The sequence below is a fragment of the Acomys russatus genome, chromosome X, assembly GCF_903995435.1.
Source record: "Acomys russatus chromosome X, mAcoRus1.1, whole genome shotgun sequence".
Taxonomy (NCBI): domain Eukaryota; kingdom Metazoa; phylum Chordata; class Mammalia; order Rodentia; family Muridae; genus Acomys; species Acomys russatus.
This window is the reverse complement of record NC_067169.1, coordinates 104,644,785-104,663,732: the sequence shown is the minus strand read 5'-3', so window position 1 is coordinate 104,663,732 and position 18,948 is coordinate 104,644,785. Positions and strand designations below refer to the sequence as shown.

General features: G+C 38.1%; 1 protein-coding gene across 1 annotated transcript in view; it reads right to left on the bottom strand.

Annotated features, from left to right (window-relative positions):
* The window catches only part of Stk26 (serine/threonine kinase 26), a 52,441-nt gene that overhangs the window by 21,055 nt on the left and 12,438 nt on the right, over positions 1 to 18,948 (bottom strand). The window contains exon 3 of the mRNA XM_051141193.1: positions 1,225 to 1,455. Within this exon, the coding sequence (XP_050997150.1) occupies positions 1,225 to 1,455 (231 nt within the window). The remainder of the gene's footprint in view (positions 1 to 1,224; positions 1,456 to 18,948) is intronic.

Here is an 18,948-nt window from a genome sequence, read left to right as displayed (position 1 = left end):
TTCACACTCGGGTGGAACTAAAGTTTCTCTGTGCATGCCTCTGCTGCGTACACCAACTAGCTTGGTGGCCGTTGAGGAGCAAGCACTCTAAAGGCTGGATGTCTCGATGGCTACATTGCATCCATCATTATCTCAGATAGGTCCTCCATACACAGAGTGGGAAATGTTTCTGTACATGCCTGAGCTACAGATGGACACTCCTGCTGCTAAGGTAAAGCTATACAGTGGTGCAAAAGTTACACAGTGACACCATAGCTCACATTCTATGCCACTGCCATAGCAATCTGACTCATACAGGACTAGAAAGAAAGGTTCTTCATTTCTTTCTTTTTTATTTTTTACCTTTTTTTTGAGAACAGGAAAGGGTTTATTTATGAAAGATTTATCTGTGAGTCACTGCATAAATAAGCACACTTGACATATCACTTTGGGGTAGAACACATCGTTCTCGGTGGGATGGGAATTGTCTGCAAATATCACGCCATTTTATGTGAATGAAGGATTTGATCATATAGATTTGAGTGGGGGAGGAGGAAAGCAAGAACCCGGGAACAGTGCAAGTGAACTACATCACGTGCTCAGAATGAGTTAGACATGCAGGGCTAAGGGTATGCAAGCTAGGACTGGTCAAGCTAAACTGCTTGTTGTCAATCCACTAACAATCTGGTGAAAGAAAAAAGCATAAATAACCAAAGAATTCAATACATTAAGTGACATATTTATGGACTCCATCAGTTCAGAGGTGGAGGCAGATTAACCTATTAAAAATAGCATGTGGAGGTCCAGGGGTGCAGTCTTTATGTGACAGAGTGGCCTTAAAGATTGCCAGTGTTTCTCCTCTTCCACTCTACCAAAAGTCCAGGGATGGAAGTGGGTAGCTCACCACTGGATTTCCTTCAACAAGTGCCTGTTAACTCCAACAATGATTTAGTTGACACCATAAATGGTGCTGGATTCTGCCTAGAGGGTAAAGACTGACAAATCCTATTTTAAGACACTGCCTTTTAAGCCAGGCATGGCAGTGCACACCTTTAAACTTAGCAGGTGGATCTCTGTGAGATTGAGGCCAGCCTAGTCTATATAGTGAGTTCTAGGAGAGCAGGGGCTACCTAGTGAGACTCTGTCTCAAGAAAGAAAGAAAGACACTGACCTTCAAAAATAGAACTAAAAGAAAACAAAGCATAATGAAAACAACATAAAAATAATATATAGCATGCGCATTACCTTTAAATAGGAGCCGTAGTATTTTGTAACATATGAGCTGTCGCACTGACTCAAAACCGTTATTTCTTGCTGGATGTCTTCTATTTCATCCTCGGCTTCCTCAAGGTCAATGATTTTAATTGCAACCACTTGCTGAGTACGGTTATCGATTCCTTTGAAAACTTCTCCAAAGGAGCCTTTTCCAATGCGCTCTAATTTTGTGAATAGTTCTTCCGGATCAGCTATATTATTCTAAGGGAAAGAAAGAAGACAGTAAAATCATAAACGGTCTGAATCAAGTTTTTCTTTTAGGCTTATTTTTATGTGTGTTTATTTTTAATTTTCCTGCATGAATACAAGTGTACCACATGTTTACCTGGTACCTGTGGAGGCACAAAGAAGGCATTTATTCCCTGAAGCTGGAGTTACAGACTGTTGTGAGCCATGATGTGGGTGCTAGGAACTGAACTTGGGTCCTGAGCAAGAGCAGTAAGTGTAGTGTTTAACTCTCCAATCCCATGAATCAAACTTTTTGAATAGCGGAAAACAAATCAGATTAAAGCTATAGAATACTTCATGTAAGTTTTCATTTTCTATCCTCTCCCCATATATATCAAATGTTGGTAAGGATTTGGAGAAAATGGTGTGTATGTATGTATGTATGTATGTATACACACATACACACACACACACACACACACACAGAAAACCAAAAATAGATGTATCATTTGTTCCAGGTACCACACACTGGAGTTTGTCCTTTGAAGAAATAAAGGAACCTTATCAGGGACATGTACCCTCATGGCTATTGCTGCACTGTTCACAATAGCCAAGATATTGAATAAGTCTACATACCATCATGAGATGAATAGATATGAAAATGTGATGCATATATTATTTAGCAATCAAAAGAATGATATACTATACTTTACAGTAAGATGGATGGGAGTAGAGAGTATTATATAAAGTAAGACGAATGCAAAAAGGCAAATTCTACATATTCACTCACATGAGAATGCTTTTAGAACTCACTTGGAGGTAGGGCACACGGGGGGGGGTGCAAGCTTGTAATTCCAGCAGTCTTGTGGTGGAGGTGGGGGGCAGAGGCAGGCAGATTTCTGTGAGTTTGAGATCAGCCCAGTTTCCTGAGTGAGTTCCAGGACAGCCAAGGCTACACAGAGAAACCCTGCCTCAAAAAAAACCAAGAGAAGCCATTGGAATGTCTAATAGTGATTACTAAAGGCTGAGAAGAAGAGAGGAGAACGGCATGGAGGAAGCTGGATGGCCGGTATCCAAACACAGCAGCGAGGAGTTTATAAGTTCTAGTGTACAGGATGTGTGCATTAGCAGGGAAGGGGTATAGTTCACAATAAGCTACTATGTTTCATGAATAACAAAACTCAAATACAAACTAATGATAAAGAGAATGTTAATTAACTCTCATATGCTCTGTACATACAGTATACACACATGAAAACATTACATGATACCACATAAGTATGTACAATTTGTTACATGTCTATCAGCTTTTATGTTTAAGTATCCCAGCTGAACTTTCACACACCATTGTGTGTACCAAATTATCACACAACACACCCTTATGTGTATAGTTAACAATACATTTTTAAAATATATAAAACATTTCCCTTCAATACCCTCAAAGTTGCCTTACCAAAAAAACAAAAAACAAAACAAAAACAACAACAACAACAAAACCCAAACAGAATTAGACAACAAAATACAATCTAGAATTAAGCATAACTAGAATATGTGTGCACTGGCATAACTTAAATGTATAAATGTACTTTCTTCATACAGAGATAGTTTTTGCCTTAAAAGATGCAAAATTGACTTTCATGTGACAATCTGTTTATATTCTTATTGATATTGTTAAAGACATACTGCTGATCAAGTAGAGACTTGAGATTTTTCAGAGTGGGATGGAAGGACCCAGAGGGTTCAGGAGCCCCACAAGAAGACTATCAAAGCTGGTGGATCTGGACCCAGGGGGACCTGCCCAAACTGATGCACCAACCAAGGACAATGCAGGCAGTGAACCTAGACCCCCTGTTCAGATGTAGCCAATGGACAGCTCATTCTCCACATGGAGAAGAGAGGGGAGAGTCGGGGACTACCTCTGACATGAACTCTGGTGCCCCCAAATTGATCACTTCTCCTTGGTAGGGAGGTCCAGCAGACACACAGAGGAAGGGGAAGCAGGCTATCTGGATGAGACCTGATAGGCTGTGGTCAGATGGTGGGGGAGGATGTCCCCTTCTGTCAGAGGTCTAGGAGAGGGAAATATGGTGAAAGAGGGAGGAAGGGTGGGAACGGGAAGATATGAGCAAGGGGATAACAACTGGGATGTAATCTGAATAAATTAAAATAAATAAATTTTAAAAATGGGAAAAAAGATTTTTCAGACCTTTCAAACAAAGCATTATTAAAGTAGACTTGAGGAATAATCTGCTAGTCTAAAACTTTAGTTTGAGCTTCTTTAAAATATAAAAGGATGCTATCTGATCTAGTCACTCAGTCACATTTTCCTATTAAACTTAAACCTAAAGTTCATTTGTTATAATTTCCCCAGGTTTCATCTTCACATGAATTTCCGGAGACAATTACAGAGCCCACATATCTTTTGTGTTTCACTTCATTAGACAAAGAAGCTGTGGACGTTTTCCTCTCAGTTCTTGAGCTGCAATGGAAGAATGTCATGAACTTCTCTTTCTCATCTTACCTAAAATAAAGTTAACACGTGACCTATTAACCCTCTAAGCTTCACCTATTCTCCTCAATTGGGCTTAATTTTCTTTCCACGGAGATACACTTTCGATTTCAGAATCTTTTTCTCTATTTCAAGATTAGTGTTCATTCATTCCTACCTTTAGTCACCATCTCCAGTGTGTATCCGTAGATGGATCCAATACACCTGGAAATTCCCAAAGGGCTCGGAGCTGTAGCAGGCTTCTAGCAACATGTGTGCGTGTGTGTATGTACATATCAATGCTCATAATTTATTAGTATTAGTGTTTCTTCTAAAAAACTGAGTTTTAATATTACACATTTTTAAAGCACTGTTTGTTTCCTTTGTTTTTGTTTTGTTTTTTGGAGACATGGTTCCATTTCATTGGCCAGGCTGTCCTGAAGCTTGTGATCCTTCTGCCTCAGCCTTTGAGTACTGGAATTACAGGTGTGAATGACCAGGCACAGCTCCTTTGGCTGTAGCCTTTTACCAACACTGTCCTACGGTTACTATCACACCTGTGGTGGCAACCCACAGTTACGTCTTCATAATTCATGTGATAATTTTTCTCTTTGTCGGAGTTTGTGGTGAAAATAGTCATGAAATAATTTGGTGGTGAGTTCACCTCACTGTAACTTCCTAAATTTAGCGGGCTTGAGAAAAATTCAATGTCAAGTTATGCTTTCTTTCTTTCTGGGTGTGTATGTGGACATGTACATGGATAGGTGTGGGATCACATTTGAGTACAGACACGTGTGCATGTGTGTATACTTTCATGGGGAGTCTACCTTGGGTGTCATTCTTCAGAAGCTGTCCAACGTGTTTTGTATCTTTAAGTTAAAAATCATCATTACTATTATGGGGTGACATGTGTGCCACAGCACATGTGTGGAGGCCAATGACCAACCTTTGTAGAGTAGTTCCTTACTTTCATTTTTTATGTGGCTTCCAAGGCCTGAGCTCAAGTCACCAGGCTTATGTGGCAAGCATTTCCCCTGATGAGACATCTTGCTGGTCCCTGTCTTGTTTTTTAAGACATGGTCTCTCACTGAGCCGTGAGGCTCACCTAGTAATGCTAGGCAGTATGGCCAGCAGAGCCCCAAACATCTGTGTGCCTATCTCCACCGCTCCAGTGCAAAGATTACAAGCACACACTCATCCTACCCTGCTTCTTGGGATCAAACTCGGTCCTCATGCTTACAGAGTAAGCACTTTACTAATGAAGTGATCTTCCCAACCCCTCAGCTTTTTCTGATAAACCTAAACAAGAATTCTGGACTTTGGAAATACAGACTTGATTAGGAATACATAGTGGATGTAACTTCTAATAATAAAATCTGAGGAATACGCTGCTAGCTAACTTACTAATAAGAATCTTCTGTTGTTATGAAACAGAAATTAAATTGTCATCTTCTTAATTGGAGTTTTAAAAGTCTTTAACTGAAGTTATTAACCCAAGGGAGGACACAGCTGTTCATTGCTTTCTGTAATAAATGGGCTCATGAAAATATGTAAATCATAGGTTTAAAAACCAAGTCACATTTCACATTTTAAAGAAGGCGTGAAGTGAATCCTAACTAACCAATATAGTTTAAGAAGTTAAACTGAATAACAGCAAGTTGGAGACAAAATGACCCATACACAGTATTTATACTTCAATTCCAATTCTGCGCCTTAACTGTCTACATTTAAATGTCTACTTGAACTTTCAGAGAAGATGAAATCTGAAACCAAGATTTTCCCCTACCATAACCTCACTCCCCTAACTATCTGAGGGGTAGAGACCTTTGCCCTACTACTAATTCCAGAAACCCTGATAAATAACGTCTAATTTCTAATTTCCTCTAACATATATGTATCACCCTAAATGATTCTTGCAAAGACACTTGGTATGAGTATTGAGATCACAGTTTGGGAACCAGGAAGCACAAAGTTGTGAAATGTACATCACTGGGTACAGAGAACTCATTGTTTTTACTTTTCCCAGGTAAGCATTTAGGTCTCCTCTATTTATGCACAATAAAAGTAGCACTGGAGTATTTGTATAGCACAGACCATCATTTTCTTGTAATTCTTCTCAAACGTTTTTATTCAACATTGTCTCTGGGGTACATAATAGTTTGAAACGTAACTGATGACAGTATTTACATTAAAACCCAACAATAATGGAAAATAAAAGTCTTGATGTAGGTAACAGTAGAAAATGACTCCAACTTGTTAGAGAGGGACACTGAGAATAGGTGCAGGAGAAAAAACTGTAGACAGAATTAAAGGTATGCTTTAGGCTCTAGCAGAACAGAGATCTGGAAAGACAAAACAAAACAAAACAAAACAAAAACCAAAACAAAACAAAAAACAAAAAACAAACAACAACAACAAAAAACAAAAACAAAACCATGATCTATTTATTTGAATATGAGGTAGCTGAGTAAGATTGCCACTGTGGTACAAAGAGTGAAGTCATAAGATGTTTAAGTAAAAGAGGTAGATTTCTCAGAGTTTGGGTCTAGGAAGGGCTGAGCTCAGGTATTCTAACGAGTCTCCAATAATCTAGAACCAGGCTTAGTAAGGCTGACTGCTAAGGCAGTGGTTCTCAACCAGTGGGCCATGACACACATAGGGGTCCTGTGTCTGTTATCCTGTATATCAGATATTTTACATTACGATACATAATAGTAGCAAATTGAAAGTTATGAAGTAGCAACAGGAATAATGTTACGGTTGGGGTCACCATACCACGAGGGACTGTATTAAAGGGCCACAGCTTTAGGAAGGTTGAGAACCACTGGCCTAAGGTTTTCCATTGGCCTCTCCACCATGATGATAAGTAAAGACACTTTTCATTCCTCTAAATACCCTCAAGTGGCATGCAGCAAACACAGGGGGCCTGTGCTCACCTTGCCTAAAAATGCAATAAACCCCAGGCACGCACACAGTCTAGATGAGCTCTCATAAGACAGAAATGATTGGCTTTTCTGGATTATTGTCAGTGTGTAACTGCTACTTGTCACCTAGCAAGTGTGATGCACATACATTAAAATGATCCTCCATTGTCTTTGTGACTCAAGTCACTATTCCCTCATGTGTAAATTTTTCTTTTTCTTTTTTTCCTGTGATTATTGAGAAAAAGAATTGGCGCTGGGTCTCCTATACAAGATACTGATACAAACTGGCTGAAAGTGAACACGGACAAACCTCACAGTCCTGCTACAGTCAGGATCACAGGACACTGTCTTTTGCAAAGACTGGACCTAAGTGCAATTCGTTTCTGCTTCAGTTACAGGCTTTTTGAGATGACAGGAAATGCAAAGGTCACACAACCTCACCTCTTCTCACTGCTATCTACAGTACGGAACTGTTCTGTGTCTGTGGTACCTTGAACTACAATCACCCAATAAAAGCAGTGAAATCTGAAGTCATTGTGTAAAATGGTGGTATAGATAGTGAGAGGTCAAGCTATGCAGAATCCTGGGATGAAAAGAATGATATGAACTTTGACATAAATAGGAAGTCAGCAAAACATCTTATCCCAAACCTACTCTCTATAGCAGAGCAAACAGCAGCTGAGACAGATGACAAATTGTTGATATACAAGATATTTTTGCTAGGGGCAAAGGTCAAACTTAAACCCAGATTTCCTAACTCTTATGTCCAAAATTCTCTTTCTATAGCTTGAGTTTATTCAAAACTTAAACAGTATTCCATTTTTGACATAAAACCAAAAGTCATTTCCGTTACAAATAGCTCACACAAGTGGTCAATGCCTACTTTGTAATAGCCACAACTTAAAGAAATTTAAAAATTAAACAAAAGAGTTTTCAACTTTTAACTCAGGAATGTTCTATTCTATATGTGATATAATTTCTTTTTTATTTCAAATTGAATGCCTTGTTGTGTTTTTGTTTTTGGAGGTTGGTTTGGTTTTGGTTTGTTTGTTTGTTTTTTCCCCCTTCAAGACAGGGTTTCTCTAAGTAACAGCCCTGGCTGTCCTAGAACTCACTCTGTAGACCAGGCTGGCCTGGAACTCACAAAGATCCACCTGCCTCTGCCTCCCTAGTGCTGGGATTACAGGCATGTGCTACCACACCCAGTTTACCATGTTTTTATACATGGTTTAGAATCATTTTTTAAAAATATTTATTTATTTACTATGTATACAGTGCTCTGCTTGCATGTACACCTGCACGCCAGAAAAGGACACCAGATCTCATTATAGATGTTTGTGAGCCACCATGTGGGTGCTGGGAATTGAACTCAGGACCTCTGGAAGAACAGTCAGTGCTCTTAACCTCTGAGCCATCTCTCCAGCCTGGTTTAGAATCATTAAATCTGTATAGCAAACACATATCACCTCACAGGTCTCTGACTTCTGTGCTCCTGAGAACATTTAATGTCTACTCAGCATTTTTCAAGACTACCATAGATAGTGGATAATCACACTGTAAATAGAGCACTGTGCACTTATTCCTCATAGCTAACTACAATCTTGTATCCTTTTACCAACTACTCAGCACTGCATTGTAAAGCCTGGAGGACAAAAAGACAAACCATCTCATTCATAGGTGTGGAGCTTAGAATAAAAGAGCTCACAGGCTCTGGAGAGGAATGATGCCCGAGCTAGGTGAGGGTGGAGGTAGGCATCAAGGAGATATTGTTAATAACACCACTCCTTATAATAATCTCTGAACCTATCTGCATATATATATATATATATATATATATATATATATATATATACATACACACACACACCTACCATATATTTTGATTGAGAATCTTGACTTTCTTTCAAGGTTATTGCAGTTGGTTGCTTTTCCCCCCACAGCAGTACTGAAGCTACAGTGTGGAAGGCAAAGGAGCGGTGATAGTCTACCTCATGATTGCCATAGGATCTGATGTCAGCATGCCAGCAGCTCTCCTCAGTGACTTATCGCAGGTTTCCATTCAGTTCATGAACAATCCCCTCAAATTGATGACTTGATCCAAGATTAAAAATATTTATTGTCAAGTATTAAGCTTGTGCTAAGTATTGCATAGGTCTAGAAATGGTTCAAAGGACCGTGCGAGTTTTCAGATTACTTCACTAATGAGAAGGATTAAACAAACTCCCCATATATTTTGCTAAAGGCTTGAAGAATGTGCCATGAGAGGAATATTTCTCCACTGTGCGCAGCCTCCGGATCATATTACAAGGATCTGATAAAATTTTATGGAAGCCTTAAGAGACTTCTATGATTTATATTTCTCAAGTAAAATACTCAGCCTGACTATATTTTATGTATGACAGAATAAGAACGGAGATCAAAATTAAGTATGTTTCTAATTAAACATAAAGAATTTGGCTTGGGGTCAGACTCCTTCTTTTAGGTGGCTAGTTGCTTAAGTTTACGTTTCCGTGTTTATAAGACTTCAAAATATTTATGAAGGTGTATAAAGAAAATGTTCTTAGTTTATCTGTTTTTATAGTGTACTTACATTTTTATGTCTCTCTCAAAGGTTATTAAACTTGCCTCTGCAAAATAAAGCCAGGCTCCAGTTGCCGCCTTTCACGGGTGTGCAACAAGATAAATGGAATGTAGTCAGAAACGCAGTTACAACAACTCTGAGCTTCCCCGTGGTCATTAGAAAGCATTTAATCACTCACAGTCCAGGGTCTTTCTTTATACACCCACTTCAAAGCCGGTTTAGAGATGGATGAGACCCTCACAGCACCCCTGGTCTTAGTGGCAGAGCATGGAGCCAAAGGTCTTGAGCTGCATTGTTTTGTACTCTTAAAGCAACTGTTTAAACTTTCGGCAATTCTGTGCATAGCAACAAGAAAAATGTGTTCATAAGGCAGAGATACAATTAAATTCTTAAGTACGTTTTCATCTACCCTTTATTTTATTATTCCTATTTTTAAGTGCATCTCATTAGCAAACGTACTGAGAGTGTAAACATATTGTTGAAGGATAACATCATTAAAATTGTCCCAAAAAGTCTGTGACACAGCTGCATGCATAACACAGCAGTTTGAGGAGTTTCCCATGATTAGTAAGTCTGAGTCTATTTCATCTTTTAAGAACAAAAGAATAATTGATAATATTTCTTCATCTGAATTCCGCCTCCTCAAGACAGGCTAGGAGAGAGAAGAGCTTTCTGTACCCCTAACTTGCGATCTGCTCTCTCCCCAGGGCTCAGAGCACAAAAAAAGAAAATGGAGTGAGTGGGACACACTCAGAGATGTGAAGACTGAAGTTCTTTACATATGTTTTTGAGACAGTTCAATTTACAAAGGAGAGAAGAAAAAGGAAGCCTTTCTTTGAGTCTCCTGTCACTGTTGCATGTGGTTTTTAAAGAAAGATGAAATACAGAAATAATGAGCAGCACTTTACCATACTTAACCCATCTTAAAGATGCTCCAGCAGGAAGCAGCAATTTTATTAGCTCCATTTCCCAGATAGAGAGGTCTCCACATCCTTCTTATTCTAACTGACATTTGTCCAGCCAACTAAATCATCCTTGGGTCTAAGTGCTTGTAAATGAAAGGAAATAACTAATTTTGTCTTTTTGACTAACCGTGGAATCTAAAGTTCCTTAACCCTTTAATTATAGCCACCGGTAAGGGAAAAGAGGGACCCTGCAAACAATCACATTCTTCCTTAGATAAACACAAAGTCGAGGCTATCATCACAAGAAATGCTGGATGCAAATTCCATTGCATCATTCAGCTCGTTTCTCTCTGACCTTACATCCAATCCAAAGGAAAAACGAGGTCTGGTTCCTCCTAGTATTATAGACGTAAAGAGAGCAGAGGGGTCAGGTCAAATTGGCTTAATTTTGCTTATCCTGAAAATTACAAGACACCCACGATTAAATGTCAGCTTCACCATCTGTCTGATGAGGAAGAGTGGGTGGACCCCAGTGATCTTTAAATCCCTTACTGTTCAGATGCTATGTGGCTCTGAAGTATTAGGAGCTAAGTTCCTTTGTTCTCCCTTTCTCACTCATAGTCATCAACCCCGGTTTCTAAACATGAAGTAAGAGATGAACTGGCATTGACCACATAGTTAGTTCTACAGCAGTACTCAGTGAGTGAAATGAAAAGCACGTGCTACCATGTGCCAGGAAGGAAATCAGCATCACCACTCGCTGCAATTCCATAGCCTTAGCTGTAGGGAAAAGAGCAGTGGCTTGACTCACTGTCATTCATTCATTCATCGCATTATGCTTGCACTCTCTTTCATTGCCCCAACCTTTTGATTTTCATCAGTAATCTAATTGTAAGAGTAGGTTGCGCTGTCTTCTCAGCCTCAGCTATGTTTCACAGGACCCAGTACACTATTTTGTACATTGTAATCTTTGGATATTTACAAAGTGCTTACTTTCGGGATTGCCTTGTACAAAATCCCTGCCATCAGGCTATCCTGGTGTTTGCAATTGGGTTTCTGGCTTTTGGTCCCAAGGCAATTACACTTAGTAAACTGAAGGGTGTTAAAATAGGTCTGAAGTTTTCAGGTTAGCCCTGTGCTCATATATGATTAATATTTCCCTAAAGGTTAAGATTTTTCTTCAACAGGAGACATCATTAGAGTTAGAAAACAGAAGTTGGGGAAACGGTATGAGTCTACAGCCAAGGAAGAGTTGGGAATAGCTACAAACACAAGGCTTCCCTACCAGTGGAATATGCAAATCGGATTCTGGGAGCCCATCTGCCACAGCAATTAGGCAAAACTCCTGACTCCTGCATGCCCTGGGGCTGTCTTGCTTTTTATACTCTAAGGTAAAGATTAGAAGCTTCAAGAACCAGGACTCGCATTATCACTGTGCTGAACATCTCTTTTAATTTAGCTGGGCTAAACACATATAAAAATACACAATTCAGCCAGGGTCAGGCTTAACCATGAGAATTAGTGTTAAAATGAGAGGGATTATTAGTGACTAGGTAGGGTGTTACATAAATATGGCCTGGGATTGATAATAAGCCCTAACTATGAAATATTCATTCAGAAAAGAGAAAAGGGCCACGGCATGAACGGAAGACAGGGATTCTGGTAATATATAAGTGGTAAAAAAAAAAAAAAGGGTAACCTAATTTATTCACGTTATTATTTTTTCAAACCCACACAGGGCATTTTAAAGTGATGGACAATGAGGGGGTCATTCTGCCATCCATATGAGAGGTAAATAAGAGGATGTCATTTTAGTACTTCAGAAACAGGCCCCTTTGCTTACCATGTAGGGCAGCAGCCCCTTAGAGTAGATATTGAGCCATCCAGGGTAATGTTATGATGAAGCTTTAGCACACTTATTAAAATGCATTAAATTAAAACAAAATTGATTTGCTCGTGCCCTGGCTTACTTCTAGATACAGAACTCCAATTAAAATCAATAGGTTTGAAGCTCGTAAGCACAGCACTAAATTATTAACACCACGAGTTCTTTTAGAAAATTAACTGATTGAAAAGCAGAATTTTACGTAGCCTCACCTTTTTATTCGTAATGAGAAAGTGGCTGCAGAATAATTCCTCTCCAACATTTTCTCCCTTATTCAAATCTATTCTTGGAATGAATTTAATCAAACAGTATTGGCAAGGAGTTGCCCAAAGGAATCTCAGCACTCAGGAAAATGATCTCGTGGGTCTGCTGGCTTTATCATTCTGTGATCACAAGAAAATGATGCCAATGACATGAGGACATCGATAACAAATGATTTTAATTGTGGAAAACGCTACAAATGGAGTCAGGGGAAGAGTATACTAAACTAAAAAAGAATGGTTTTCCAATATGACAGAAAATTCATTTTCATTTCCCTAAAGAAAATCAAAAAACAAACAAACAACAACAAACCATTGGAGTCTCCATATGGATGTGTGTATGGTTAAAATAATGTTTCTTGTTACTTTATGCTTTAAAAAAGGATTTGTAGCAACTCATTATTCCATAAGAACCCAGTAATTGGACTCTTTAGGTCTTACATATTGTATATCTATTAAATACAAGTATAATAATTAAAGAAGAAGAGGACATAAATTTCAGGAGGATGGGAGGGGATAATGCAGGAGTTGGAGGGGAGGGATGTATATAATAAAGATACATTGTACTCATGTATGAAATTCCTAAAGAACAATAAAAATCTTTAAAAAAAAAGAATATACTCAGAAACTAAGCAAAATAACATAGCTATGCCTGAAATTATAGGATAAGAACTACTACAAGGAAGCTAAACAGTCGGCTGTGCACTCAGTACGTCACACATGTATCTTATATAAGTAGCTTGCTTTAAGGAGACAGAGCTGTCTGGATATCAGCATCCTTCCTAAAGATGACTTTATTGTTGTCATTTTCTTAGTGCATGGAATGGCGTTCATTAAGAAAAAATCCTAGACATCGTCCCAAAGAAATGGAGCTGAGGAAATGAATCTACCTTTTTCTTTCAATTAATTTCTTTTGGAAGTTCGCCAATATTTCCTGAACCAAAACATTTAAAACCTATCTTCATCCCTCTCAAAACCTCCATTGGTGTCCCAGTTGTAATTAGCATTTTGAGCATCAAATGTCCCTCTCTGTAGGTATAGATGCACCACTGTTTATACCCATTGGTCTTGCGGACATTACCAAAACTGGTACCAAAGAACAATCTAAATCTTTGGATAGATTAAATGTCAGAATAAAAGGGAAAATATCACTGAGTAATAAGTTACATGATAATGAGCTAATTTTTAAAATTTTTAACAAATATTACAAGCAAGAAGCTGTTTCTGTGTTTTCTCTACAAATATGACTCATATCTACTAATGTAGATGCAAACCATTTTATCTTTTGAAACTTGTGGTCCTTGTCTATTTAACAAGCACCCAACAAAATTGTCATTCTCCAATTAGAATTAACAATAGCAAGAACCAATGTTTTATATACATAGAAATCTAAATTTCTCTCTTTCAAAAAATATGCCCTATGGCCTATTGATGGATTTTGAAAAGTGGTAAAATTTTAGAGCAGCCATGAGTTTTGAAAAGCACTCACCCTTTTGACTTCGTAGTGAGTCTCTAGGTGGGAGAATGGTACGGTGGGTAGTAACAAACAAATAATTCCAGGCTGAACACAAATGACCAAGCCCACCCATCAGTTCTTGTAATGCTATCACTAATATAATCTTGACTAGTTTAAAATAATTAAAATGCTTTCGGCAATGTCTACACAAAAAGATCTACAATCTCTAATTTGAGCTGAATTTTAGCCTCTCACTTTAGAGCCCTAGACAGAAAGTACATTCACTGAGGAAATCTCACTGCCCACTACAAAAACAAAAACAAAAAACAAAAAACAAAGCATTTAAAAATACAATGGAAGAAGTTTCTTTGATCTTTCTTGCCTTAGGTAAATTCCTTCTCCCTGGTTCTTTTCCTTCTTCATAGCCAGTCTTAAGGGCAGCTCAGCTACTCAGCAGAGCTTTCCTTATCATTTCTTATACCTTGGCCTGACTTATTCTTCCTCTGAATTTCCGAATCAGGATGGTAGGGAGTCACTGACAGTTTTCAGCAGATGAGGGATAAAATAAATGTTGTATTTCAGGTAATTCCATCATGTCTGCACACAGCCTTGAGTCAAGTTACTGACAAAAACCGGAATGGCATGATAAAAAGCAAGGATGATATCTGACACTTTCCAGGGGGGAAAATGCTGATCGAGCCTCATGATTAACGAAATGTGGAGAGAAAGGAAATCTGCAGCAAGTTATCCATAATGCCTGCTAGTCTCAATCATTTTGTGATTTGCCAATACATGCTTTATGGCTGATGTCACCTCCCCCATGAAATCAAGTGGTTAAGTGGTTTTTGGTAGAGCCTGCTATGATTTATTAATTTTAATGTATTTTTTATTAAGTACTATTCTTCTTACTGCTGTTGAGGTACCTGAGATGTTAATTGTAGGGGGAAGGCACTCAGCACCAGGAAGAAACAAATGTGATTATATATGGCACTTCACACTTGCTATTCGATTCTCCTCTCAAACAGATATGGCTGTTTAAATTAAAATACTAATAAAAGCAATTAGTGCACTCTTTTCGCCTTGATTTAGTCTGCCCTCCAATACATTCCTTCATTTTCTGTGTTAAAATTGGGAGAAATACTAAAATGTCTACCAGCTTAGTCTTCATTATTATTATCAATCCAACTTTTTAGTAGCTAAAACTTATCTTTATGAAGTAAAGAAAAATGTGTACATTTACTATAAACTGAGGTCTTTCTAAGCTGAGCATTTTAATAATAGGACTGTATATAAGTTTGCTGTCTGGAAAAGATTAAACATTTTCAGTTTTCACACTATACACCTAAACCCCAGAAAAAAAAAAAACAATATAAAAGCTTGCCTTTCTCTACCTTAGCAATTCCTAGTGGGGTCAAAGTCCTAAAGGTAGAGTTGGGAAAGGTTTTCTGAAAAGGGGTGTTGTGAGTCAGATGAATTCTGCAGTCTCCAAGTGTCATAGTTTTCAAAAACAATTCTCAAAAAACATTTTAAAAATTCATCCTTTTCATCCTTCAAGTGGGGTTTGATGATAGAGTTCAATGTTAAAATACTTCCCCAGTATATACTAGGTTCCATCCCCAGCATGGTAGTATTCATTAGTAGTAGTAGTAGTATTAGTACTAATATTATTTTAGCTCCCAGGCCACACAAACAAGCTAAAGACAGAATTTGTTATACTAACTGTTGCTATTAGGAACACACTATGTTAAACACACACACAATCATAACTGCTTTAGAGTGCAAATAGAATTAGCCTTAGTCATTTGTCCTTCAAAGGAAAATAGGGCCCTTTTCTGTTTCATGGTTCAGATAACAAAATCCTACTTGAGAAAGCTCCAAAAGCTCCATGGTAGAGTGAATGATAAATATCTTAAAAATACAGAAAATCCCAGAGGGGGGCATGGTGGAGCAGTCAGGAGGAGACAGGGGAAATGTGAACGAGAGCTTGGGCTATAGTGCTAGCCCTTGCCTCAAAACAAACAAACAAACAAACAAGCACCCCAATACACAGCCATTCATAAATATTTACAAAGAGAGAATTTTAAAATATCAAATTTCAAGGTGATTTATAGCCTTACCTCTCAGTAGAAAACTGATTTTGCCATCAAAAATTAATTGTAGATTAATTGCCTTCTCAGAAAATGCATCAAAGCCCATTCAAACTGGATTTGAAATGGGTATCTAGACTCTTTGGTATATAAAACTCATATATGCTCTTGATGTACAAATAATAACTAACCTAAATATGGCACCTCAGGCATGTAATCCCAGGAGTCAGGAAGCTGAGGCAGGAGAGTTACTACCAATCCCAGGTCATCCTGAGCTGTTTTAAGATTCCATGTCAAAACAAAATTAGCTAAGGCAAAGTAAAAGCAAACACACTCCACTAAGAGTAAAGAACAGCGATAACGACAACACCCAGGTCTGAGTCCTAATCAGTGTCTCACAAAACCCACCGCTTAAGCGTTCCTGGTGGAATCTCCTTACATTACAGCTGAGGGGAACGCTATAGTACGGTGAGCTGAATGCACTGCATCCTTCATCCTCATCAGAAAGGGGAAACAATTTAGTGCCCTGGGGTTTAAAAATCCAATCCTCAAGCTTGGGAAATACTTGGTTATATTAACCAAGAATATTCGTTCACAATGAACACATCTTTTCAGCTAACAAGAATATTTTAGCAAATCTAAAACCATGCCTTATCTATCAGCCAGAATCTCCCGTGACATTGTAATTGGATGTCAAACTGTCATCAAAAAAACGCACACCAGAGCAATCAGATTAAAACGCTTCTTGTTATCTATCCAGATTGAGCGAGGCATGCAGGTGAGCAACAGGAGAGAACTGTCTCTCTCCTGGAACTCGAGCCGGCACCAAAACCCCTGGAGAAACAAGTGGGTGCAGTTTTGTTTCCTTTTTTTTCTGCAAAGAATGAAGACATTTATACCTTTTAAACCACTGCAGATTTAAAGTCATTAATAGAAACCATACAGTATTTAGTATCCATTACATGTTCCTAGAAAAACAAAGAAACAAACAAACTGGATTACGACAATTTGAACTCTTTTCTCACCCAAAACCCAAATCAGTCATTAGACAAACTGATTTCAAAGTAAATCAGAGATGATTTTCACCATGAAGTACTCCAAAGAACTATTCTACCGCCTCCTCCAGAGAGACCTTAAATGCCAGTACCTATTGAAAATGTAACAATTATATTATATTCAATTATTTGAAAGTGAGAAACATTATTTTGTCCTGCGTTCTCACAAAGCAGAAATCAAATGAGTTAAATAAAATCCGTGCTATTCTGGCATTTTTCCTTGCTTAAAAAATATGCCTTTATCTACACATGGGAATAAGACCACCTAAAATAATTACAAGCGCCTAGAAACAATGAATTAGATTGACATGCTTACAACCAGTTGCAGATCTTAAATAGAAAAATAGCTAAAACCACAACCCTGTTGTCATCACTATCCCCCAATTATTCACAAGCTTTCTCTCAACCAAAAAAAAAAAAAAAAAAAAAAAAAAAAGCCAAAACAAACAAACAAAACCCTCTTTAAAGACATGTTCTTGCCGTTACAAATCAATTATGCAAATATAACATTCATCACAGAAGTCATAAGCAACAAGAAAAGAACAAATTACTATTACCTCCACAATCTCCTTTTCTGTTAGCTTTTTCTCCACTCTGCAGAAAGTAGGGAAATTTCCCATTCTTAAAAAAATAGAAAAAATTCTCAATCTTTGAAGCAAAGACTACTTTCTCCCTTTCTTAGAACTACTGTTTCTCTGTGCTTTCTGAGTCCAGCACTGCTTTCCTTCGCCTACATATTCTGTTTGCTCACGAGACAGCAGGAATTCCCTGGTATTAAGAAATGCTACCTCCCCTAAGCAGGGTTTCCAAAAACAATGCCTGAACCTCAGACAATCCACAGCAACAAAGGTAATAGTATTTTTCACTTGCTAGTACCAGAAACCTCAGTCTGAAAAGACAACCATGAAGGAGTCACCTATGCTAAAGTCTCAAAAACTGAGTCATTCTTAACTACTCAGATCCCACATTTTCATTTTATGTGCCCTTTGGGAAGCCAATGACAGAGTTAAAAAAAAAAAAAAAAAGATCTTCCAGTGACAGTCACCATTTCTCTCGAAGAAATAAATAGTTAGGATGAAAAAGCAGCTTCCTGGTACAAGATTTTGTTTGTGACTGAGTCAGACTCCAATATCTCGTTCCTTCCATTCCCTGTCACCTTAGACTCCACAGCGTGAAGCATCTGTAATACATTTAGTGTCAGAATTAACTTGGACAATGATAATGAGTTTCTGTTACCTACAAATCATTTGCATGCTGCCAAGTATCTCTGATTTTACTAACAGTTGAGCAGATCTGTACCCATCAAATGCAGGTCCTTTGATGCAATGATTGTGTGTAAGACTGCTCTGTGGGAGAAATTAAGCAGACTATTGGAAATCTTGGTGAATGTAATCCTACATAATGTTCAATTCTAATTCACTAAAACTGCTTAACACTGGCATTGAATTTCATTAAAAGTCAATTTCATGATCTGTACACTATATGGAACCGACTGCTTGAGCTCAATTTCTTTAAGACTCACAGAGGTTTAAGTAACAAAAAAGCAAAATCAGAATCCAGCCATGACTAAAATGCATCTAACATGTGCCACAATCAAGTGCCTAGCATTTCAACACATGTATGTGTACACTTGTTTACCTTAAAGTGAACATTCTAAATGACAGTCTATATGCTCTAGATTTCTCAAGTAACAGAAATATTTGCTAAGCCCAGGGATGCCACAATTTTTCCATAAACTTTACTCACTTCCATTATATGCAGAGCTTCTTAAAGGTTACTGTAAAGTCATACTTGTCTGTTTTTGAACCTAGTGACCATGTCATCTTTGGCCACTTTTTTCTGAGAAGCCATTGTTCTCATGTTTTAAAAGTAGCAACAGCTTGAT